The sequence below is a fragment of the Oncorhynchus kisutch genome, linkage group LG16 (assembly GCF_002021735.2).
Source record: "Oncorhynchus kisutch isolate 150728-3 linkage group LG16, Okis_V2, whole genome shotgun sequence".
NCBI classification, from domain to species: Eukaryota; Metazoa; Chordata; class Actinopteri; order Salmoniformes; family Salmonidae; genus Oncorhynchus; species Oncorhynchus kisutch.
Window position 1 is genome coordinate 38,840,691 of NC_034189.2, and position 24,335 is coordinate 38,865,025.

Genomic DNA, 24,335 nt, shown 5'->3' on the forward strand with positions numbered 1-24,335 from the left:
TTCAAACCTATGATCTTCCGTTCTCTATCCATGGAATTATTCCACTGTGCAACCAGGATGGCACTGCTGTAGCATGCCATGCTTTTTTAAAACTCATACAGAGCTGTTCATTTTAGTCTATTCAAACAGACCCCATTTCAAAGGAAACAAGCACTCATTAAGATCAGGTGTGGCCAATTACACAGCTGAACACACTTAACAAGATAGAGGACAGAGAGTTTTGTTGACGCTGAGAACGGAATGCAAATGTTGAATAACATGCTCAGAGCGTTCTTTGAACATTACTAATGTCTTCTTGGGGTTTTCATGGAAAGTTTTCTTAATGAAAACATAGAAAACATTATGCTGAAGTACTGAAATTCCCACAGAAAGAAATTGTTTCTTCACATTCTCTGAACAATTTGAGAACATTACTTTAAATAGAACCATGGGGAAACGTTATGCTGATGTACAGAAATTCCTACCTAAGAAACATATGGTTCTCAGAATGTTATGTGCTAGCTGGGTATCCTGCACCATTCCCAGAATGTTGTTGGAATCAGCGGAGGCTGCTGAGGGGAGGACAGCTGATAATAATGTCAGGAATGGAGTGAATGGAATTCCACCTATTCCACTCCAGCCATTACCACAAGCCTGTCCTCCCCCATTAAGGTGCCACCAACCTCCTGTGGTTGGAATATTGTATGTAAATCAACCATAGGACAACCACGCTCTCACCAAGCTCTAAGAAACATAGGATTCTCCGAGCGTTTTGTGCCAGCTGGGGGAAAAGGTGTTTACCTGGGGATTAAGTTGAGATGAAGGAAACATGTAAATGTAGCCTAGCGTTGCTCTATAGCACTGTGCTCCTCCTTCCTCTTGTCATACTACTCTCTTTGTCTTCCAGTTGCTGCACCTCCACGGATTATCACTCTTTGAAGATTACTTGTTTGCAACTCGCACCGAGCCCTCTAAAGGAACAAAAGTGGACATTTTACAGATAAATCGGTTTAGCGTAGCAGATGTTCAAACTGTAACCACCGTGGAGAATTGCGTGGGAATACGTGTTTACCAGAAACTCACCCAACCAACAGGTAAAAAGCAAATGCAGTGTTTCTTGCATGTTTAGAAGATAGGTGTGTGTGTGTGTGTGTGTGTCGTGTGTGTGTATGTGTCGTGTGCCTGGTATCTACCCTCGTCTCCTATCTCTCTCTGCAGTCAGGACTCATGCGTGCGATCCCGATCCGTCCGGAAGAAAAGGAGGATGCTCTCACATGTGTCTGCTCAGTGGAAGTTACAAATCCCGATCCTGTCGCTGTGGAACAGGCTTTGTACTGGGAAGTGACAGAAAATCCTGCAAGAGTAAGTTCATATTAGGGCATATTATGTCATGTGTTGACGGTCATAGTGTCAGTCAGGGGCAAAGTAACGTCCATAATTAGTGACAGCGCCCACGTGAACAAAACGCCTGCAACTTTGCTCCAGTGCACTCCTCTGTCAGGTTTCCTGAACATCACATTTAGTCAACCCAAACAGCATCTCATTCTCTGCCTGCCACTAATGACTGGAGAAAAAGCCCAATTCAACATTGTTTTGGTCAGCAGCAACGCTTACCGTTAACTCAAGCGTTGCTTTGGCAAAGACTCCTTTTGGAGAAAGGGATTGATTGATTTGATCAGGTTTAATCAGCAGAACTAAATCTTGCTTTAATTTAGGTCATTGTAATTAGCTTATTATACTTGGTCTTAGGATACATTTTTTCAAATAGTTGAATTTACTGTGTTCGTTGGAAGAAAAGCTTATTATGTCAATTAATTATACACTGGCAGTGATCAGGGTGAAGAAGTTTAGTAGCTAGTGGTTTGTTTATGTAAACTTCATAACACTTCCTATAAGCACCCTCTTCATAATGCATTTTAACCTCCCTCTGCAGAGCCTATGAATGAGGTATTCCTGTTCTACGGACGAGGGAGACCCGGTGTCATCCGAGGCCTGGACCTGAATAGCAAGTCGGAGGCTGAGCACATGGTACAGATTGACAATCTTGTAAACCCTCGGGCGATCGGCTTCCATGCAGAGACCAGCCACATCTACTTTGCCGACACAACCAGCTTTCTGATTGGCCGACAAAGACTGGATGGGACCAATCGAAAAACGATCCTTAAAGATGGTCAGTCCATTCAGATGGTTCTGTTTGTTAAGTAACAACTTCAAGTGACCTTTAGATGAGATATTCCAGTATTTACAGTCCCTGGTTCGAATCCAGGCTGAATCACATCCGGCTGTGATTGGGAGTCCCATATGGTGGCGCACAATTGGCCCAGCATCGGCCGTGTTTGGCCGGGATAGGCCGTCATTGCAAATAAAAATGTGTTCTTATCTGACTTGCCTTGTTAAAAAAAATGTTTTTTTTTAAAGATATATAATTTGGCCCATGCTTTGGTTGAGAGTTTCCATTTAGAAGTGGTGTGAACTATTCTAGTCTCTAGTTAGCACATTTTCTCATACAACTTCCCCTGAACATAATCGAGCATCTGACGCAATTACGCAAGATTTAAATTATGGGATTATGTGAGTATAGAAGTCCTATGTCTTCTTTACGTCCCGACTGTAGCATGTACCTGTACACCTCTGTACACAAATGAATCATACTTTAAAAGGTCTTATTAAAGTTGTGTCCCCGAATTAGGTCGATCTCTAATACCCAAAAGCTTTCTGTGTAAGCAGCACTATTTTTGCATGGCTATTGTTGTTGTGTGTGATTAATATATCTGCTACAGTAGATTCTGGAACAATGCTTTGGGGTTTCGATTCCATTAACGAGGATCTGGAGACAGTGATAGATTACGCTCCTGCAGGGATGATCAAGTAGAGGATAACAACAGCATACTCTATGCATTACATTATTATTTTTTGACTCACATCCTGTCCTAGACCTTGATAACGTGGAGGGGATCTCAGTGGACTGGATAGGGAACAACTTGTACTGGACAAATGACGGCTACAGAAAAACAATCAACGTTGCCAGATTGGAGAAGGCTGCACAAACAAGGAGAACTCTGTTAGAAGGAGATATGTCTCACCCCAGAGCGATCGTGGTGGACCCTTTGCACAGGTGAGTGTGTCTTTTGCAGTTGACACCCTGATAAGGTCACCTTATGTAGTGACGTTTCAATAGATATTGGTTTGTACAGAAGATGCTAGGACCCCATTTTTGGTACTGTTTTGAGTAAATCAACTCTCGATTCAATCCGTGATAGATCTGTGTTATAGCACTCTTGACATTTAAAGGTCATTTTCACTTGAGACGACATATGCAGCGTTTACGAGAATGCGGTCTCTGCAAATGCTGAAACTTGACAAAGTGCGATTGGATTGAATCGCGGCCTAAATCTCCATCTGAGGAAAGGAGCTGAGTTTGGACACAGTTCTCGGTCAGTTAATTATAAAAATGAGCTTAAAGGTGAGATGGGAGACTGAAATGCTGTGAATTGCTTTTCTGGCAAAAATGTAAGTAGTGTGTTGCTCTCTGGTATGAGAGGCTTAACAGTTTCAGAGCAGACTAGCGTCTGCTGCTTTTCGGGAACTTTAGAGTGATTTGATATTCACACATTTCGTGTCATGTCTTAAAAAATATATATGCCCTGAGTATACCAAACATTAGGGACACCTTCTGACCTCAGAACAACCTCAATTCGTCTGGGCATGGACTCTACAGGGTGTTGTAAGTGTTCCACAGGGATGCTGGCCCATGTTGACTCCAATGCTTCCCGCAGTTGTGTCAAGTTAGCTGGATGTTTTGGGTGGTTGACGATTCTTGATATACACGGGAAACTATTGAGCATGAAAAATCCAGCAGTATTGCAGTTCTTGACACAAGCCGGTACGCCTGACACCTACTACCATACCCCGTTCAAAGGCACTTACATATTTTGTCTTGCCCGTTCACCCTCTGAATGGCACACATACACAATCCACGTTTCAATTGTCTCAAGGCTTTAAAATCCGTATTTAACCTCTTTCCTCCCCTCCATCTACACTTATTGAAGCAGATTTAACAAGTGACATAAATAAGGGATCATAGCTTTCTCCTGGGTTCACCTATTCAGTCTATGTCATGGAAAGAGAAGGTGTTCTTAATGTTTTGTATACTCAGTATTATTTGGGCTAAATGATCTATCTCTCTATGCTAAACCATCATATTGATAATTCATTTTGTCTGGTTTTCAGCTGGATGTACTGGACAGACTGGGAGGAGGATGAGGTGAACGATAGTGTTGGCAAGATAGAGAGAGCCTGGATGGATGGATCCCACCGGCAGGACTTTGTCACTTCTGACATCCTGTGGCCTAACGGACTCACTTTAGACCATGGCTCCAGTAACATGTACTGGTGCGATGCTTATTATGACCACATAGAGAAAATCTCCCTCGACGGTACCCACAGAACGGTTAGTAAATGAGTGAGTGTTCTTTTCTACTGATCAAGACGATACAATCAACAAATATGCATAGTGAACATGTACATTTATTTTCAATATTTGTATGGTTGCAAATACATGACCTCGTCAAAAAAAATCGGTTTTAACTGTGAATTATTGTCTAACGTGTTCTTTGTTTCTTTTCTCCAAAGGTGGTGTATAACGGCAAAGAATTAAACCATCCCTTTGGAATTTCCCTGCACCAGAATTCCGTTTTCTGGACAGATTACATGAACGCCTCTATTTTCCAACTGGACTTGCAGTCAGGGCAGGTTGCTCTTATGAGAAGTGAGAAACCTCCTCTTTTTGGGCTATCTGTGTACGATGCTCAACGGCAGCAAGGTAAATACACCATCACACTATCATTGTCATGCACCAAAACGATTTAAATACAAGACTGGCTCACTTTTTGTAATATAAACATATAAGAGACGAGGGGATGTAATCATTATGTACAGTACAGCATCCCTGTGTCTCTCAACCCTCTGAAACCAATTTTTTCAGTATATCAAACCTGATGAGATGGTGAACTGAGATGACCTTTGAAGAAATTACATCACTGAAAATGGCTGAAGTACTAAACTTGGGCTTTGCTCCAGCCACGGAGTTTGAAATGCATGACAGTTAATAAATCAGAAGATTCTCTTTCAATGTTTCCCTTTTAGCATATTTGATATGCCGCAACTCAGGCCCCCAACAGTAGGGGGTCAGGCATATTTTAGTCTATCTGGTGCTAGCCCTCTCTTACAACCAAACCTCTCATAGCCACGGAGGACGAGTCATGAACAAAGAGAGAGACCAATGATTGATTCAATGGGAATTGAATCTGAGGCAGTCCTCAAATGTACACCGACTCTAATCCTTTAAGAGCTCCTTATAGTTACCCCAGGCCGTGTTTCCAGACTCAGCTGCACTGGGCTCGTCATGACAACAGTCATCGGTTGGCACATTGAAGCACCTGTCTGTACTGTCTCTCACTACCCCAAAAGGAACGCTGAACTCGGCTGGGTGCCACCCACCTCAGCCTTCACCGCGCCTTCATATGCCTTCTTTTACCTCAGCCTTCATCCCTCCTTTTTTTAACAACCCTTCATATCCCCCTCTCCAAATACAGTTTCATCGACTTCAAGGGGGATGTGTCAAAGGATCCGTCAGACGCATTGTTCCGTTTTCATCTGATGTTGTCGCTCAGGCTTTTTGTAGCAGCGGGGTATGGATGATTCTGCCTTTGGCTGAGTCATGTGAACAGTCGCTCTGCCTGGCATGCGGATAGGAATATAGACGTGTAGCCATTTTAATCGACGAACGTTTTTGAATAGAGTATTTGGTACAATAGCGTCATTGCCTCTAGGATCATACATCTGCTAGTATTACAGTTTTGAGTTATGTCATTGTCTTCCTAATAGGTTGCATTATAAAGGCTACAGCTGCCCCGAAAAATGAGCAGATTTAGCCTACTTTGGTTTATCTAATTGATCTTTAGGTGACAATGCGTGTGGGGTTAATAATGGTGGCTGCGGTAGCCTGTGTCTGGCCATTCCCGGTAGCAGAGTGTGTGCCTGCGCTGATAACCAGTACCTGGACAAGAATAACCTCACCTGCTCCTGTAAGCCCTGTCAAATACACTCTTGTCTCAAACATACAAGGCCCGTTCAGCCTGACACTCCACATCAATGACCAAGGCAATCAATAGCAATAAATGACAGCAGATAAGATATGGTCATGTAGAACTCAAAATCCCAGTATTGATTTTGAATGCCAGCATATAACATAAAATAAATGTTTCCTGAGTTGTGGCTCTTTTGAGGAATATGTTCTGCAGAGTGTGAAGATGGGCCAGCAAGTGGATGTATGTGTGTGCTTGCAGCCACATTGGGAGATTCAGGGGACCACGGGGAGCCACAGAGATGTGGGAATGAAGAGTTCCAGTGTAGGAACCAGCGTTGTGTCCAGGCCTCCTGGAAATGTGATGGGGACCGTGACTGTTTGGACGGAAGTGATGAGGAACCGTACATCTGCTGTAGGGGTCTTATTCTGCATGTTAGAAAACATATCTCATTTTGCATTTGTGGAGAATAGGACATGTCCCAGAGACATTTTTGTGAATTAATTAATTTGAAATTAACAACATACATCATCTATGCAAGACTGAAATTGCTAGGCTTACTTTTTTTTGTCATGCTTTCTAGCTATTTATCCAATGTCTATGATCGAATCAAATACATGTTTATTTGTCACATGTGCTGAATACAACAGGTATTTCACCTTACAGTGAAATGCTTACTTACAAGCCCTTAACCAACAATGCAGTTTTAAGAAAAACAAGAAATAAAAGTAACAAATAATGAACATTAATATGAATGCATGACAGTTGACATCAAAGACTAAATACCAAAGCAATTTTGCCCATTTTTACAGATAATCGTAGTTGCCCTGCGGATCAGTTCAAGTGTCTGAACAACCGCTGCATCCCCAAGAGGTGGCTCTGTGACGGGACCAACGACTGTGGGAACAACGAGGACGAGTCCAACTTCACCTGCTCTGGTATGCCGCTGTCTGCTCTACTTAGAGGCTCGTCTAGCTCATATGGACCAGGATGCAACTGCCAGATTCCATGTTGTAGAACAAACTTGGGTGATCTCCAAGTTTCTCCAACGAGATAGTCATTTGGGAGAGGTTCTGTCAGACCAGAGGCCATTGGAGAATACACAGAGAGGAGAAGACAACCATTACACGATTTATACATACACTACTGCATGATTTCCCGTGGTGGTGGGGGACCTGTATGCCCCAATGGCCTCTGTGTGCTGCTGCACATCATGAATGTATCTATATACTGGGATAATTCATCATCTTCTCCATCCAGAAGACTTGACCAGGATATGCACACCTCCTCTGGGGGACATAAGGGGTTTTTGTTAGGGGATGTAGAGGAGAAATGTTTTTGTTTTCACTTCATCCTTATCAATGAGTTTCAGTTGCCAGATGTTGACACAACGCCGGATCCTGGACACGGATGGGATGATTCCACGAGAAAGAAAATGGCGATTTTATATGAACGATATCCGGGTGTCACGTTTTTACGTTCACTTTCTTTGATCGCTGTGAATAGATTGATTGCTGGGAATAGAATACGAGCCAATTCTCTAGGACGACCAGTCACGGAGAAACCAAATACAGATGCCTTAGCGCTAAAGAAAAGATATCCAACACACATGTTGGCTGTCTATGTGGAATCAAACGTTCCAAAACACAGAGCATGAACAGTAAACGCAAAATATTAGACATGGCTTATAATTGTCACATACTATCATGATGTATATTCACTCACTGAAATAGCCTAGGCCTAGTCGATGCACTTTATTTAAGTACTTTTTGAGACCATACTGGTAATGAAAAGCACTAATGTAAATGTTGCATGATAGAAAAACGACGTTCAGTGTAATAAAAGGCTGTTTTATTATCACTATAAATGTTTTCAGCGGGATCATGCCGAGCAGACCAGTTCTCCTGTGAGAACGGGAGATGCATCCCAGAGTCCTGGCGCTGTGACAGGGATGACGACTGTGGGGACCACTCTGATGAGACCGCCTCTTGTGGTGAGCTTCTGGACAAGTTTCCAATTGGCTCATGAAGCAGTCCATTGGACAAGGAATTCTTAGTGATATGTTAGCGTGGGCATTTTCTTATGATATCAACATTAGCCTAACATTTCAGAAATCATTCACAATGTTTGTGAGACTTTGTCTGTCGTTGCATTATATCATTCCACTGTAAGCCTGGTCTTTCACCTACCCATCTTGTTAATTCAATTTAGCATGTAGGCTAGCCTCCGGGCATGGTCTGACATACTCTGGAGCAGACAACTCAACACGGAGATGGAGACAAAGGCTTTTAATATTTAAAATGTGAAATAGCTGGGACTCTCCCTGTCATAATTATATCTTCCTTCTCTGAAACAATAGCATGCATGGGCTTTCAAAGATATAGATCTGGGATTGGCAACTGACTCAATCCCCCCACCCCCCCACCCCCATCCCTTACTGTTGTTAGTACACAAGATGCAATTTGTGCATCAGCAATATTTCTCTTGTTATGTCAGTCACTGACAGTCACACAATTAGCCATGTCAGCTAACATTTTTATATTGGTAAGTTAGTCTAGTGTCAAATTACCGACCGGAGGGCCTATCATGGATTTTGTTAGTCACTCTTACTCAGATATCATATTCACAATTTTCTCTATCCTATGGCAAAATGTGTAGATGTGCAGGAACTTAGCTGTAAAACTGCACATTTTCCTCTGGGATGATGGTGTTGATGAAGGCCATGACCAGCCTTTCAAAGCTTTTCATGGCTACAGATGTGAGTGCTACTGGGCGGTAGTCATTTAGGCAGGTTATCATGGTGTTCTTGGGCACAGGGGCTATGGTGGTCTGCTTGAAACATGTAGGTATTACAGACTGGGTCAGTGAGAGGTTGAAAATGTCAAAGAAGACACAAATGCATGTTCAAACAGGTTCAAAGACAGCCACTACACAAGCACATGAACCCCAAATGACCTTTTCCCAGGTCAAGTATCCCACAGTGTAAATACACCCTCTTCGAGGCGAGGATACATCTAACAGTACTGTGTATCACCATCACCACAGTTGTTAAAGCCAAAGTAAAGTAATTATCTGATATCACCTTCTCCACAAGTTTGAGATCATAGGGAAAAGTAACAGGCAGTAGAACAGTCTGCAAAAACAATCAGCAAGAACAATTTCAACCTTCGCTGTGAATGATACTTTTCTGTTACCTCTGGTGCTACTTATAAACAGCTTCACTTCACAAGTACAAGCAGAGACAGACAGTGTTCACAGTAATTACAATTCGCTCACTCTCATTTTTGTAACTTCAGAATTCAAAGGCAATGCCAACTCACATAACTGTGCCAATGTCTCCTGCATCCAATGTGTAACAATAAAAGATGTTTACCCACACTGTTTCTGAGGTTTTCAGTTCATGCATTGTGTAAATTGCTGGCCAATGTGATTCTGGACAGTTGAAAATCGATCAATTCCTGTCATCAAAAGTGCTTTGTTAGAAAAAAAAAACAAATTGAAGTCCAAACCTCTTGTATTACAACAATGACACTGTTTTTCTTCTTTCTTTCTTGACAGATTTCCCCACATGTGAGCCCCTCACACAGTTCAGCTGTTCCAATGGAAGGTGCATTAGCGTGAAATGGCACTGTGACTCAGGTGAGTGGCACTTTTCTGTGAACACTCTCTTTTTACAGTTCCATTTTCTATCTCAGTGTGAAAAACGGCCTGATTTGAAATGACCTCATTACAACAACCAAAATGTATTGTAATCTGGTTGTAACAGCATCATTTCAACCAGTTTTCCCTACTGGGAAAATGCCATGGGATGGAACCGCATTCTCAGGAAGCAGCTTGCTGGATGAACACATTTCACTTTCTCTGACCCACTCTGTGACTCTTGCACTGTTTCTTAATCTCTCTTCGGTCTGTTTCCCCCCTCTTCCATCTGTTCCCCCTCTCTTCCGTCTATTCCCCCTCTCTTCCGTCTGTTCCCCCTCTCTTCCGTCTGTTCCCCCCCTCTTCTGTCTGTTCCTCCTCTCTCTTCCATCATTTCCCCCTCTCTTCTGTCTGTTCATCCTCTCTCTTCCATCATTTCCCCCTCTCTTCTGTCTGTTCATCCTCTCTCTTCCATCATTTCCCCCTCTCTTTTGTCTGTTCCCCCTCTCTTCCATCATTTCCCACTCTCTTCCATCATTTCCCACTCTCCCATCATTTCCCCCTCTCTCCCATCATTTCCCCCTCTCTTCCATCATTTCCCTCTCTCCCATCATTTCCCTCTCTCTTCTATCCTTTTCCCTTCTCCCCCCCTTTTCCCTTCTCCCCATCATTTCCCCCTCTCCCCTTCCTTTCCCCCTGTCTTCCATCCTTTTCCCATCTCCCCATCCTTTCCCTCTCTCCCTTTCCACCTCACCCAGATGATGACTGTGGGGATGGTAGTGACGAGGTGGGTTGTGTCCATGCCTGTTCCAGTGCCCAATTCCAGTGTGCCAGTGGGAAGTGTATCCCTGACCACTGGGCCTGTGACGGGGACGATGACTGTGGGGACAACAGTGATGAGGACACCACATGCTCTGGGACAGGTGAGAGGAAAAACAAACTAACTTCTCACTCTTCTATCTGCCTCATGGGACAATCCCTTTGGATTGAAGTCTTAGATCTGTGAAGGTGTAAAGGACTTGGGGAATATGCTCAATATAGTCTTTGAAATGGGGATGCTATTCATCACACTTCAAGGGATGCAGTTAGGAATATGGGTTTGAGATGTACAATAACTGTCTTTGTAAAAATAGACCTTACCCAAGAAAGAAGTACTTTATTTGCTGAAGTGCGGAGCCCTAACTGAACTCTGTACTTGTAAATGTATGTTTATCTCTCTGAACCTCTGTCTCTCCTATAGCCCCGGTATCAGCTGATGACTGCAGCGGAGATGAGTTCCATTGCCGGGACGACGGTGGCACCTGTATCCCCGAGCGCTGGAGGTGTGACGGGGACAAGGACTGCGAGGACGGGAGTGACGAGGCAGACTGTGAAGGCACCAGCAGAATGTGCGACCCGCACGCAAAGTTCACCTGTCAAACCTCAGGTACGGCACTGAGGCTGCTGTGAAAACACTTTCGAAAAGCTGCACACTCTGTGGCTCTAATGCAGCGCGTACTGTATAATTAAATACCCATGTTTAACTGTCGAAAGCTACACTGCTTTCATCAAGGTTTCATCTGGACTGTATAGCTACTGTGACCTACACACCAAGCTCACCTGTAAAATCTCAGCGGCCATGTTTTTAAATGTCGACCTCTCAGTTATTACCATAGACATACATTTCTTTGATTTATCTCTGGTTATTACCCTCAAATTGTCTTCATTTGTGTCCTTGGTGTACAGGCACACATTGGGAAGCTGATGTAAGCCGATAGGGTTAGCATTCACACACAATGGTGAGAAAAAGCCAGAGCGCCTTTCATGTATTTTATGATACCCGCAGGGCATCTTGTAGACTTCTCCTATGCTTTATGATGTAGGCATGACAGTAAAATGGGAACACTTGGGGGTATTTAATGTGACTCCTAAAACAGTTCCACATGGTTGTGGTAAATCAATCTGGCCCAGGAGTTGCAGATTTAGCAAGTAAGTAAGTTGAATGAGGTGTGTGTGTGTATATAAGGTAATATTATTGGGCCAATAGTTCAGTGGAATTGATATGAGTCATCTGCAAGGTACACTGTGTTATATATCATTGGTCTTAAAGTGGAGAATTCACAAGGGAAAAGCCTCTGGCTTTTAGTTCACTGGTCTCACTGTGTTAAAAGTCTTAATATACATCATTCACTTACCATGCAAACTTCAATCAAATGTCATTATTCCCAATTCACATACCTGTATACTTTATTTCGCTTTTTCAGTCGGCTATCTAACACCATTTTCAAAGAGCCCACAGCGTCCGATTACCAAAGACGCTCGCTCCTCCAAAACTATTCAATCCTCCTATAATGCCATATCAACTGCAATTTTTTTTGGGGGGGGGAGAATCTCCTTCGCATATAAGCGACGATACAATTGTCATGGGGCCTAGTATTTCGTATAGACGTGTGAATGTGATGCTTAAAAGACATTGAGGCTTACGTGTGCACACAGTGCCATGGAACGAGGGAAGCGATTTATGATATCGTGACCCGGTCCGACTTAGAAATATTGTTGTCTTTTTTGTTTAATTAGATTAAAACAAAACTATTTATAAAGATTCACCGTCCATGCGTTTATGGTGATAATGACTGAATACAATGCAATTTCTGGAGAAGTGCAAATATGATCTGTAAGATGGTTCCATGATGTTTATAAAACGTTACATTTGCGAGCAGTATAGCAGTGAGTGGACATCCCCCCCCCCCCCCCCCTTTCTCTTTACATTGGATCTTTATCCAGCTCCTGTGAAACGTCTGGATGTGCGTAAAACAGTCTAAATTGCCTGTATTATATGCCGACAGGGAGCATTGTGCCTGTAACTGTATTGAGACATGGCCTATTTATAACAAGTTGTTTCGATTTTTATTCAAATTTGCTAAGAATTATACACGGTCTTTTCAGGCCTTAGTAAGTAGCCCAGTGAATTTTTAATCTTGCATATTGACTACGTTTGGCATGTACATGCCCAGACTACAATGCTCAGTGGGGATAGCCCCTATATCTGAGTGAATGCAGTAGAAAAGGTTTAACAATGTATTTCTATATGGAAGCAATGCAAATAGTACAGTGTGAAATGCAAAAAAATGTTCAACATATTTAGCAAATATGGAGCAGGCTATTTAACGAACTTGGCTATAACGGATTTCCGCCAGCACTAAGATTCACCATTGCGTTAGGTTTGTTAAAATAGATCCCCCCTCAGCGTGGATTCTGAAACAGCTTCATTAGGATGCTAGCTTGGAATCACAGTATTTTGTGAAACACTCCAAAACACTCCCAAATTAAAGCGAACAGAAAGAACATACCTCCAACAATAGATCAACATACTGTTGTTTGAATTGAAATAATTGGCAGACTCAGCTCTGATCTGTATTCACTGTGTCCGTCCAGACTAAGCTGACTGCCTTACGCTGAGGCAGACAAAGTATAGCCTTTGAAAATATATAGGAGACATCCCAAATGACACCCTATTCCCTATACAGTGCACTACTACAAATAGTGCACTATATAGGGAATAGGGTGCCATTTGGGACAGAGAGATAGCCTTTCATTAGGCCTCATTGCAAACCACATGTTTATTCCAGGGTTTCCTCATCAATAACACGGATTAAAGCTGAGGTGGGCTGCCTCTCACTCCATACACTACTTTCTTCTGATGCCTATAGGGCTTGTATTCCTCTGCTTTTCAGGATTCCTCTGAGACTGTGGTTTTTACCTCGCTGCTTCCAATAATTGCTTCCTGTTTCCTGCAATTGTTTCTAAAAGCTTCTATTTCCAATCACTTTAGAAGCATTTCACCAACTACCTAGACTCAGCAGAATTGCTTCATTCGATGGTATTGACAGTTTAGTCTTGGGTATCACTATGACAATTTTCTCACCAGCTTTTTTCTGATAGTTTCCGTTCTCTCCAAGAAAATGGACAATCAATTCTTATTTTTGTACTTACGGTTGAAATGTGGGTTTTGTAATCATTCACCATTTTCTTACAAGGACAAAATTAGAACATTCTTGCAAATTTGTCCCTTGCCTCATCACCATCTCTCCCTATTTCTCCCCACACAGGCAAGTGTATCAGTAAGAGCTGGGTGTGTGACGGGGACCATGACTGTGAGGATCTGTCTGATGAGGAAGGCTGTGAGACGTCGCCCTGTAAGCCCCCCAGATACCTCTGTGCCAACGACACCTCCGTCTGCCTGCCTCCCGAGAGCATCTGCAACGGGAGATACGACTGCTCTGACCACTCTGACGAGGGACACTTCTGCGGTGTGACCTTTGTTCAGATCACTTCTCAACCAATTCTCTTGGTCCCATTTCTCTCACTTGAGTCAATTCTCTCGGTCCCCACTTCAATTCATTATTAAATATCGTTCCGTTTCTTTTTCTCACTTCATTCTATGCTTTCTCCGCTAGTCTGACCAGAAAATGTATGTTGACAGACCGTGTTGAGCTGTTGTAAATCAGCAGCAGTGCTTACTTTGGCATCGTCCATCTGTCCTCTTATTCTCCACTGAACTCAGGGAGAACCTCGGGGAGAACTGTTGAGACTGAAGAGCATGTATAACTCTTGCTGACCAAGACCCTTAGTTTTCTCTGGAAACACTCCAAAGTCAACAGGGAAGAGACAGAGGAGACATATTTAATAGTGAAGGGGATTATGGTTTATGACAGAGACGAGCCTTTTGTTTTGGACCACATGGGCTAGATGATCGTGGCAGTGGGGTCAGGCTTAAGCAATGTTGGTGGGGGTTAGGCCAGATGAATGCCTGATGTTCACACGAATGACCTGCCCAGGGATTACCACACGACACTTTGTCCCATAGAAAAAAAAAATGCGAAGACAGATGTGTCAGGAAAGATGTGTTCACTTTCTTGTGGGGTATTGAGCCCCTATGACACTAGTCGACGAGGACGTGCAGTACATCGGTCTCCATTTAACACTACCCTCTGACTTTCCTGCCATACATCTGTCTGTGAATCAATCTGCTCTCCTCTCATCTCCTTTCTTCGTCTGCTTCTTTCACCAACTCAGACGATTGCATTTTGGGTAACGGCGGCTGTAGCCACCAGTGTGCAGTGGCTCCTGGGAGGGGCGTGGCGTGCTCCTGCCCGCCGGGGCTCAGTCTAAGCCCAGACAGCAGGACGTGCCAGACCCTGGACCACTGCTCCAGGCACCTCAAGTGCAGCCAAGTGTGTGAGCAGTACAAAGCAACCGTCAAGTGTTCCTGCTACCCAGGCTGGAGGCTGGAACTAGATGGGGACAGCTGCCAGAGTACAGGTAGCTGGTGTTAAGCTCTGTGTGACATGGCTGATAAGTCTTTCTGACACATACCTGCGCTCTGTGGAACTGCCCAATGACAGCCCTTAGAAATGAGAATTCCCGATTCTATTTCTGTGTTCCTGTGTGTCTCAGTCAGTAGAGCATGGCGCTTGCAATGCCAAGGGTCATGGATTTGACCTGCTGGGAGCAACCATAAGTAAAATGTATGCACGCACGACAGTAAGTCACCTTGGATAAGAAGCCTCTGCTAAATGACATATACTGTATTATTATATTCTATGGGACAGACATCACTTACCCTTGTGCCTTGAATCCAACAGATAAAAAGCAATGTGATAAATTGGTTATATTATCCTAATTGTACTTTCTATTCTAAAGCAGTTATTTGGGACATTCCGTTTATATAGTAGTTAAATAGTTTGGAAGCAGTACCCAATGAGCATTGGCCGTTTATACGCCAGTAGCTTTCAGGCCTTTTTTTTCTCTGCATCAATTTCTCCCAGTTATTTAATGTAACATCTGGCAATTGTATTGAATAAGCTAGGTTTTCCCATCTAAAATGTTACACTTTCGATTGGAGATGAATCCTCCAAAGGTTTCTGTACTCATTTTATGACAGAACATTTGCTGAACATGACAGAGTTGCTATTCTAGCAAAGAAACACGACAGTTATTTGTGTATGTGTGTGAGAATCTGTAGTAGTATGCAATATTTATTGTCAAAAATGTATTTCTTGACTTATTTGTTGTCTCCTTCCTCAGATCCCTTTGAGGCATTCGTCATCTTCTCCATCCGCCATGAGATCAGGAGGATCGATCTCCACAGGCGAGACTACAGCCTTCTAGTTCCTGGTTTGAGGAACACGATCGCCTTAGACTTCCACTTCGATCAGAGTCGACTCTACTGGACCGATGTGGTTGAGGATAAGATATACAGAGGGAAGCTGCTAGGCTCTGCTGGTAGGAGCACATAGAATTTGGTTGGAAATGTGTTTTGGTTAAGCTGAGTTGTCGATGTTTAATTGAGGTCGTAGGGAAAGTGTTGCATTCGTTATATTTAGTTCTCCTTTTAGCTCCACTGAAGACTTCCTAAACCTAAGCCTTTTTTTACCTGTGTTTCAGCACATCCTCTTACCTTCTTATGTGTTATTATGTTGGTCTTTTACTGTCATTGGTTCCTTACAGGTGTGACAGGGATTGAAGTGGTGGTCCAACATGGATTGGCTACTCCGGAGGGTTTGGCCGTTGATTGGATAGCAGGGAACCTGTATTGGATCGACAGCAACTTAGATCAGATAGAGGTGGCCAAACTAAACGGGGAGCTCCGGACCACACTGATCGCCGGAGGGATGGAGCACCCACGAGCCATCGCTCTGGATCCTGAGCAGGGGTTAGTTATCTCTGAGTGAGTGAGTGAGTGAGTGAGTGTACCCTTTAACAAGGATATGCATTTCTTACATAATCCTGGTTTGCTATGAATGACCGTAGGGTGAGGTTGACTTGATTCTGATTCATCCTTAATCCATTACACATGGATGATAATTCTTATTTGATTATTTTGTGGTTTAGAATTATTTTCTGGACAGACTGGGATGCCACCTTCCCTCGGATCGAGGCTGCTTCTATGAGCGGAGGAGGACGCCATGTTGTCTTCAGAGACATGGAGATAGGAGCCTGGCCTAATGGTCTTACTCTGGACCTTATGGAGAAGAGGGTCGTGTGGACCGATGCCAGGTGGTTTACATGCCTCTACCTGTCTATATGAGGTCAATTCCCCATCAATTCAGGAAGTCAACTGAAATGCCAATTTTGATGAGAATTTCAGTTGACTTCCTGAATTAGCTGAATTGAGTTGGAATTCACCCCAACCCTGCTGGTGGAATAAAATGATTATAATAGACAAACATCTATTTTCATCTCAACAGGTCTGATGCCATATTCTCTGCTCTGTACGATGGGACTGGTATGATAGAGATTCTGAAGGGACATGAGTACCTGTCACATCCCTTCGCTGTCTGTCTCTACGGGGGTAGTGTATACTGGACTGACTGGAGGACCAACACTCTGGCCAGGGCTAACAAGTGGACAGGGGCCAATGTGACAGTCATCCAGAAAACCAGCGCCCAGCCATTTGACCTTCAGATATACCACCCCAGCAGACAACCACAAGGTAGGCTACCGCACTGTCTCAAACATTCAGATCACAAGGTTGAAAAGAGAGTGGCGTGTTTTGAGTGGCGTGTTTTGAGTGGCGTGTTTTGAGTGGCGTGTTCTCTGTCTTGACCCTCAGTCCATCTGGATTGGTTGAAGAGTTTTGTTTAGTTTGATCATAACGAATCATTTATTGTATGGTTGCATTTAAATGTGTTACAGCTGTGTCTCACAAAATACTTTTCGCTTGCTATATCCAACATTGTCTGAGAGATAAGAAATCTGCTCTAGCTTGTCAAAAGAAATGACATTCTCTGTCTTAATGCTGGAAACAAAACATCATAACAACTGTCACTATTCATAGGTTGTACCTCCATCACTTGGTTGCGTCATGCCACTGTTATGAATGTTCTCAGGCCACCCTCTATCGGCGGCACCATAGTGTTGCCCTAAAATGGTGATAAGCCCAGTCATTCTGGACAGGGGCTGACTACTATTTAGTCTAAATTACACTATAGTGCCTGGAAATACGATGACGTTGCTAAAAGTAGTCAAATATTTTGTAGGAAACAACTTTGCCAGTTTTTCCAGTGTTTCCATGACTTTAGACAGATGGCAATGTTGTCATTAGCTTGCAAAGTTTGTCAAAAATAGCTAGTAATGCTAATGTTAGCTAGCTAAAATTATACTACATCTAAAGTCAATCTTGCTACTTCAAAATGATAACAACAGGTTTCCTACTAATTATGTGTCTCCTTTTGAATGTCATTGTATTTCCAAGGCAATGTAATGCACTTTGGTTGAAATCTTCATCAGCGCTCATTGACAATGCATTGAGTAGAATGCTCAGTCAGGCATCAGCCCAAAAATGAACGCTCAAAACAATATTGTGACGAAACATGCAACCCATGAATTGGTTCATCTGGCTTCATTTTCTCTGTCTGGACTTTTGGCTGTAAGGGTTCACTTACAGGACTCTCTCTGCCTTTCACAAATCAAATATGTTTCCTTCCAGGAGTATCAGAATCTTGTATTAACCCTCCTGCTGTGTTCCGGTCAATTTGGACTGATTTACACGTTTGTTCTCTGAAAAATGTAGTTCATTTAATCTGATTGACATTAGGTTCCATGACTTTGTCCACACAGGGCACCTGAATACACACAATACATTTAGATGATTTTCATAACATTTTGGGGGTTTTATTTAACTTTTGTACACCTGTGGTGTTCCTGGTCATTAGAAATGAATGGGTGAGACTACAATTAGTTTATAAAATTGAGTTCAGGCACATGCCCATTCATCAGATGGACACACTTCCTCTCCCAGACCCCCAAATGCATGTGTGTTTGAGCAAACACACACACACATCACTCCCCTTCTTGGCTTCCATGGCAACCCCCACAGGAACCTTTCCCCAATAGAATCTTTCCCGCATGGGAACCACACCTGCTGGCATTCTCACAAACAATCGCAACATTGTTTCAATAATATATAGAACTTTTCTCTCAGCTCTGGTGTACAAAGCTTTTTTGAGTCCTTGCTCACAATTCATTCTGTGGCAGCACAATGACCAAACGATATACTGTATGTGAGGCTCTTGATCATGTCTTTGATCATGGCACTGGTGAGGAGGAGAGGCCAGGAAACGGACAGTGAAGATGCATTAGAGGAGAAAGTAGTCTGTGATAAATAGCACAATATGTTTCATCTGAGTATTTGTTACAGTCAAAATAATGCATACATTATGTTTTTTCTTTATTCAAAAGTGAGTTGTATGAGCTTAGGTCAATGAGGCCTATAAATGGCAAATACAAGTTCAAAACGCGTAATGTTCACAAGAACCTAAGTTGATAAAAGATCTAACAAAACATTAGTTGATAAGATATGTGTTATTATGAATTTATAATCAGCTATAATGGGGCGGTCATTGTGGTCCGGGGAATACAGAATTAATTCACGTGAAACGAACACAACAGGAGGGTTCAAAGAAACCAGACTAATTGATTATTGAACAACTTCCCCTCTCTCCCTCTCTCGGCAATAGCCTCAAATCCCTGCGAGGCGAATGGCGGTCGTGGACCCTGCTCCCATCTGTGCCTTATCAACTACAACCGCACCGCCTCCTGTGCCTGCCCTCACCTCATGAAGATATCTGCAGACAACTTTTCCTGCTTCAGTGAGTGAACCTCACCCCTTCAGCCGTTTTGTCAGTTGGTCTCTCCTTACATCAGCCTCTCCGTCCATCCATCGCTCCTTCTAGCCAGCCATTCATTCATTCATACAATCCTCCACATTCATACATCATAGTGCGTGTCCATCAAAAGTGAGTCATTTCGAAACACGGCAGGTTTCTATTGTTTTGAGAAGGTGAAAAAGGTATCTGACACAGACTGTGATTATGTTCACACTACAATGACATTGTTAAGAGCATGCAATTTTAAACTCATAACCCTGAATGAGACATCCTCAGGTGGTTTGAGTGTTGAATAGCAAGGCCACCAATAACACCCGCTTGATTCTGAACTTTGAAAGCCAATGTCAATGTCCAGTTTTCTCTTGTCCTTCAACAGCACTGAAGAGATTCCTTCTGTATGTGAGGCGAACAGAGATCCGTGGCGTGGACATTGACAACCCTTACCTGAACCTCATCACAGCTCTGACGGTCCCAGATATAGACGATGTCACAGCGGTGGACTACGATGCATCAGAGGAACGAATCTACTGGACTGACGTCAAAACACAAACCATCAAACGGTCCTCCATCAACGGAACCGCAATAGAGACGATAATATCCGGAGGTAGAGAAAGATGTTCACCTCTTTGTTTTGAAATGTATCCGTTTTCTGACACTTACGCAACGAAAAGTTTGTCGTAAATGTCTTATCAGACGGTTACAGTGTTTTGCGTCCTTTTGATGTCCTTTTCATAGCTACCCGTTCTAATTTTCATAGTCCACTTGTCAGGTTGTTCAAGCGATAAACTCAGTACATTATTTCATTGAAGAGATTAACATGGCCACATTGATGTTGTCTTTCAGCATATGATTTTTTTTGCAGGTATTGTTAATGTAAGAGGGCTGGCCCTGGACTGGCTCTCCAGGAACCTGTATTGGATTAGTTCAGAAAGCGACGAGTCACAGATAAACGTGGCGAGGCTAGACGGGTCTCTGAAAACCTCTGTGCTTCACGGGATTGAGAAGCCCAAGTGTCTCACCGTACATCCGTCCAAAGGGTAAGATTCGATTTTTGTATGTACTTTTATACAGTTCAATGTCTGATATTGATTAGGTATAACAAGACATAGTCAAGTGAACGCTAGTTACATGATATGATAAATGATGCACTTTTGTGTTAGTCTTCTGTATGGAAAATATTGTTTTCCTATTGAGTTTTTACCTCCCAGGAAAATGTATTGGACAGACGGCAACACAATCAACGTGGCCAACATGGATGGAAGCAATAGCAAGATCATTCACCAGAACCAGAGAGATCCCGTTGGTAAATGTCACATGTACAATTCTGAATATTTGTTCTTACGTACAAAACATCCACATTTAGTGGCCAGTGCCAGTTATCTTCTGCCATTGTATATTGCATGACAACAGTAGTACTACTATCTGGTAAACAAACCATATTGCAATATTGAGTGAGATGATTGGTAGGACAGCAACCACCCATAATATGTCAATCATAACTGTAATCAATGATGTCTCTTCTAGGCCTGTCGATAGACTACACATCAGACAAGCTGTATTGGGTCAGTGCAGGCAACGCTACCGTCAACAGGTGTAGTCTGGACGGCAGTGGTCTGGAAGTGCTGGAGACCCTGAAGAAAGAGCTTGTTAAAGCCACGGCTCTAGCTGTTATGGGTGAGTGGCGAGAGTTTAGAGCTTGGGCCCGTGTTCATAAAGTGTCTCAGAGTAAGATGTGCTGATCTAGGATCAGTTTTGCTTTTTGGGAGCATGGTTCTATGGATGAGCACTACTACCCTGAGACTCTTTGTGCATATTCTTTGTCTTGGAAATATAATATAAATATAAAGATGTTGTGCTCTTCCAGCTCATAAAAGCATTTGCTGCCCAAATTGTATTTTGTTTTTAAGTACTAGTCCATTGATTCGGAGTTGTTTTTGATCTGGAGTACATGAGTAAAAGGGGTTTTGACAGTCATGAACCTTTGCTGTCTTCTTGCATTATATTATTTGTCAATTCCCCATTTCTGTTTATGTCTGTCTCTGAAACGATTCCAATTCACGTTTAAAACTGCATCCCATCTGATAAAATGCTTCATCCCGACAGAATACATTAGGGAATGTTCTCTGTCTTCACTGGGACTTGTTTAGCCTCTACAGTGATGGGCGACAGAGCCGCCTCACGCTACAGAAACAGAACACAATAACCAGGCTTTCTGACATAGTGATGGGCAACCTGGGCTTTCGATCCATCCAGGTTCCAGGTTTACTTATAGCTATAACGGTGATTGTATAAATACTGTACATCTATTACGTTTTAATAGTACAGGTCATTGAGGGGGAGTTTCTCTCCATGCTCTACAAGAAAGTCGATCATGATACTATTAACAGGATGGAATAATTATTTTTCATGGTTGTATTAATTTGTTTAATATCAGATGTGAATTAACCTACTTTTAGTGGTTATTCCCCTTGAGTAACCCTACAGGGAGTAGGGTTAGGGGAGATATGTCATTATTAATGGGCTTCTTGCTCTGGTTTTGCTATGATTCCTTAGTTTATAGTACCTCTCTTATCTGCTTGGGATATTGTAATAGCCTCTGGGATATTAAAGTCCTATCTACCTATCTACAGTATGGTCTGCCGTAATTCTGTTGGGAATACTGTTTGATTCTGATGTAATGCAGCTGTAGAGGGACTGTTGTTTACAGAAATCCTATCTGAAAGACGTGTATTTTTTTCTCTTTGGTTTTAACACGGCCTCTTTTTGCATGCTCTCCGCGGAGATGATGTTCTTTGTTGATAGCTGTAGTCCAGCAGGCCAAAAGCCAAGAATGGTATGTCTCAAACCCACTGTACTGTGCCCCATTCAAGTATGCAGACAGGTTAAAAAGAAGAAGAAGAAGAGAACGTTAAGTTCCCTGTCTACAGGCACAGGATTGGCCAGGCTTCAGAGGTTTTCTGACTGCTGAGCCGCTGTCCTATGTCCCTTTGTGCTGGGCTGACTGTACCTCGGTGTTTTGTCAGTCAAGGGTGCAAGTATAGTACATGGGCTCATATTATAAGAAGAAAAAAAATATGTCACATGGCCCAGTTCCTCTGTTTCCTCCCTGGACCTGTGCCCCTAAGATTTATGCGTAGGGGAATGAACTTGAGATCCTGTCTCTCCGTCTCGTATCACCCGATTCTCAGAGGACGATACCTGAAAGTCCTCCTTTGCAAAGCTCCCTCCGTGTGCCTTCGTTTACAAGCATCCCAGGAGTGAGCCCCGGCCTACTGTATTCATCAGCAAGGGAATACTGTACAGTGAGAGCTAGACATACCTTATGAATAATACAGTATTATACAGTTCCTATAATGTATTCGATTCAGTTACAATTGTATGTTACAGTTCCTAGGAAAGCGATCATTCAATGTGTTATTTGGGTCCAGTGATATTTTTAGTGAACATGCTCTATAGCCTACTATTCAAGAACAAATGGGACGTTATCTTTTAATTCAAGGGTTACTCGCAGATACGGCATAGAACCACTATTGCTACCGTGTAGTATTCATGGTCTTTTGAATAGCTCTGATTTATCAGTATACTTGTCAATTTAGTCATGAACAATGGTCGATTTTTCTGTCTTCAGGTGCCAAGTTGTGGTGGGCCGATGACAACTTGGCCCAGTTGGGGACCGTCAGTAAGAGAGGCGGGCTGGACATGGTGGTTTTACGCAACAAGACCACGGGGATTGTTCACATGAAGGTGTATGACGAGGACAGCCAGACAGGTAATGCAAGGAGTATGACTGCTACTCAATGCTTTCACTCAGATCATGTCCTACCTCCTTTTAAAGCTTTGCTGTAACCTTTTGACTCGAAATTGCCATGTGCTTTGATCCTCTATTGAGTCTGCACCAACGTGACTTTTTATTGTGTTTATGTGTGTTTCAGAAGAAATTGTCCTTTTTTTAATCCAACTGGCCAGAAAATAATGGTTCTTCATTGAGATTCCGTGTATCAGTTTTGTAGAGTCATTGGCAGTATCATCCATTTTATTGACAGGTCCAATAGAAGGATTGCTCTCGATCTCCGTCAGTATTTAAAAATGGCAATTAAGGTGTCTTAAATGTAAATCTTTCAACTTCCTCCTCAATTCCTCTGACCAATTAGCTACTTAATTTCTCTTTTTTTGACACAGACCACATCGGAGTATGGTCATGTCTCGTTAGTCTTCTCTCTCCCTCTCTCTTTCTATCTCTCTCACTCTCATCCTCTCTCTCTCTCTCTCTCTCTCTCTCTCTCTCATCCTCTCTCAATTCAATTCAATTCAATTCAAGGGCTTTATTGGCATGGGAAACATGTGTTAACATTGCCAAAGCAAGTGAGGTAGACAACATAAATTAACAGTAAACATTACAAATGTCATATTATATATATATACAGTGTTTTGACAATGTACAAATGGTTAAAGGACACAAGATAAAATAAATAAGCATAAATATGGGTTGTATTTACAATGGTGTTTGTTCTTCACTGGTTGCCCTTTTCTCGTGGCAACAGGTCACAAATCTTGCTGCTGTGATGGCACACTGTGGAATTTCACCCAGTAGATATGGGAGTTTTTCAAAATTGGATTTGTTTTCGAATTCTTTGTGGATCTGTGTAATCTCTCTCTCTCCCTCTCCCTCTCTCTCTCTCTCTCTCTCTCTCTCTCTCTCTCTCTCTCTCTCTCTCTCTCATCCTCTCTCTCTCTCACTCTCATCCTCTCTTTCTCTCTCTCTCTCACTCTCATCCTCTCACTCTCATCCTCTCTCTCTCTCTCTCTCTCTCCCTCTCCCTCTCTCTCTCTCTCTCTCTCTCTCTCTCTCTCTCTCTCTCTCTCTCTCTCTCATCCTCTCTCTCTCTCACTCTCATCCTCTCTTTCTCTCTCTCTCTCACTCTCATCCTCTCACTCTCATCCTCTCTCTCTCTCTCTCTCTCTCTCTCTCTCTCTCTCTCTC

The 24,335-nt window shown here is 42.8% G+C and overlaps 1 protein-coding gene across 1 annotated transcript in view; it reads left to right on the forward strand.

The window, feature by feature from the left end:
• The window catches only part of LOC109890441 (low-density lipoprotein receptor-related protein 1B), a 160,703-nt gene that overhangs the window by 40,561 nt on the left and 95,807 nt on the right, over positions 1-24,335 (forward strand). The window contains exons 8-32 of the mRNA XM_031792245.1: positions 887-1,073; positions 1,198-1,341; positions 1,913-2,149; positions 2,914-3,094; positions 4,210-4,429; positions 4,612-4,801; positions 5,943-6,065; positions 6,327-6,479; positions 6,878-7,003; positions 7,942-8,058; positions 9,624-9,704; positions 10,463-10,627; positions 10,945-11,130; positions 13,793-13,993; positions 14,760-15,005; positions 15,771-15,968; positions 16,194-16,398; positions 16,578-16,742; positions 16,934-17,178; positions 19,205-19,336; positions 19,731-19,958; positions 20,217-20,391; positions 20,563-20,657; positions 20,879-21,028; positions 22,983-23,123. Of these exons, the coding sequence (XP_031648105.1) occupies positions 887-1,073; positions 1,198-1,341; positions 1,913-2,149; positions 2,914-3,094; positions 4,210-4,429; positions 4,612-4,801; positions 5,943-6,065; positions 6,327-6,479; positions 6,878-7,003; positions 7,942-8,058; positions 9,624-9,704; positions 10,463-10,627; positions 10,945-11,130; positions 13,793-13,993; positions 14,760-15,005; positions 15,771-15,968; positions 16,194-16,398; positions 16,578-16,742; positions 16,934-17,178; positions 19,205-19,336; positions 19,731-19,958; positions 20,217-20,391; positions 20,563-20,657; positions 20,879-21,028; positions 22,983-23,123 (4,291 nt within the window). The remainder of the gene's footprint in view (positions 1-886; positions 1,074-1,197; positions 1,342-1,912; positions 2,150-2,913; positions 3,095-4,209; positions 4,430-4,611; positions 4,802-5,942; positions 6,066-6,326; positions 6,480-6,877; positions 7,004-7,941; positions 8,059-9,623; positions 9,705-10,462; positions 10,628-10,944; positions 11,131-13,792; positions 13,994-14,759; positions 15,006-15,770; positions 15,969-16,193; positions 16,399-16,577; positions 16,743-16,933; positions 17,179-19,204; positions 19,337-19,730; positions 19,959-20,216; positions 20,392-20,562; positions 20,658-20,878; positions 21,029-22,982; positions 23,124-24,335) is intronic.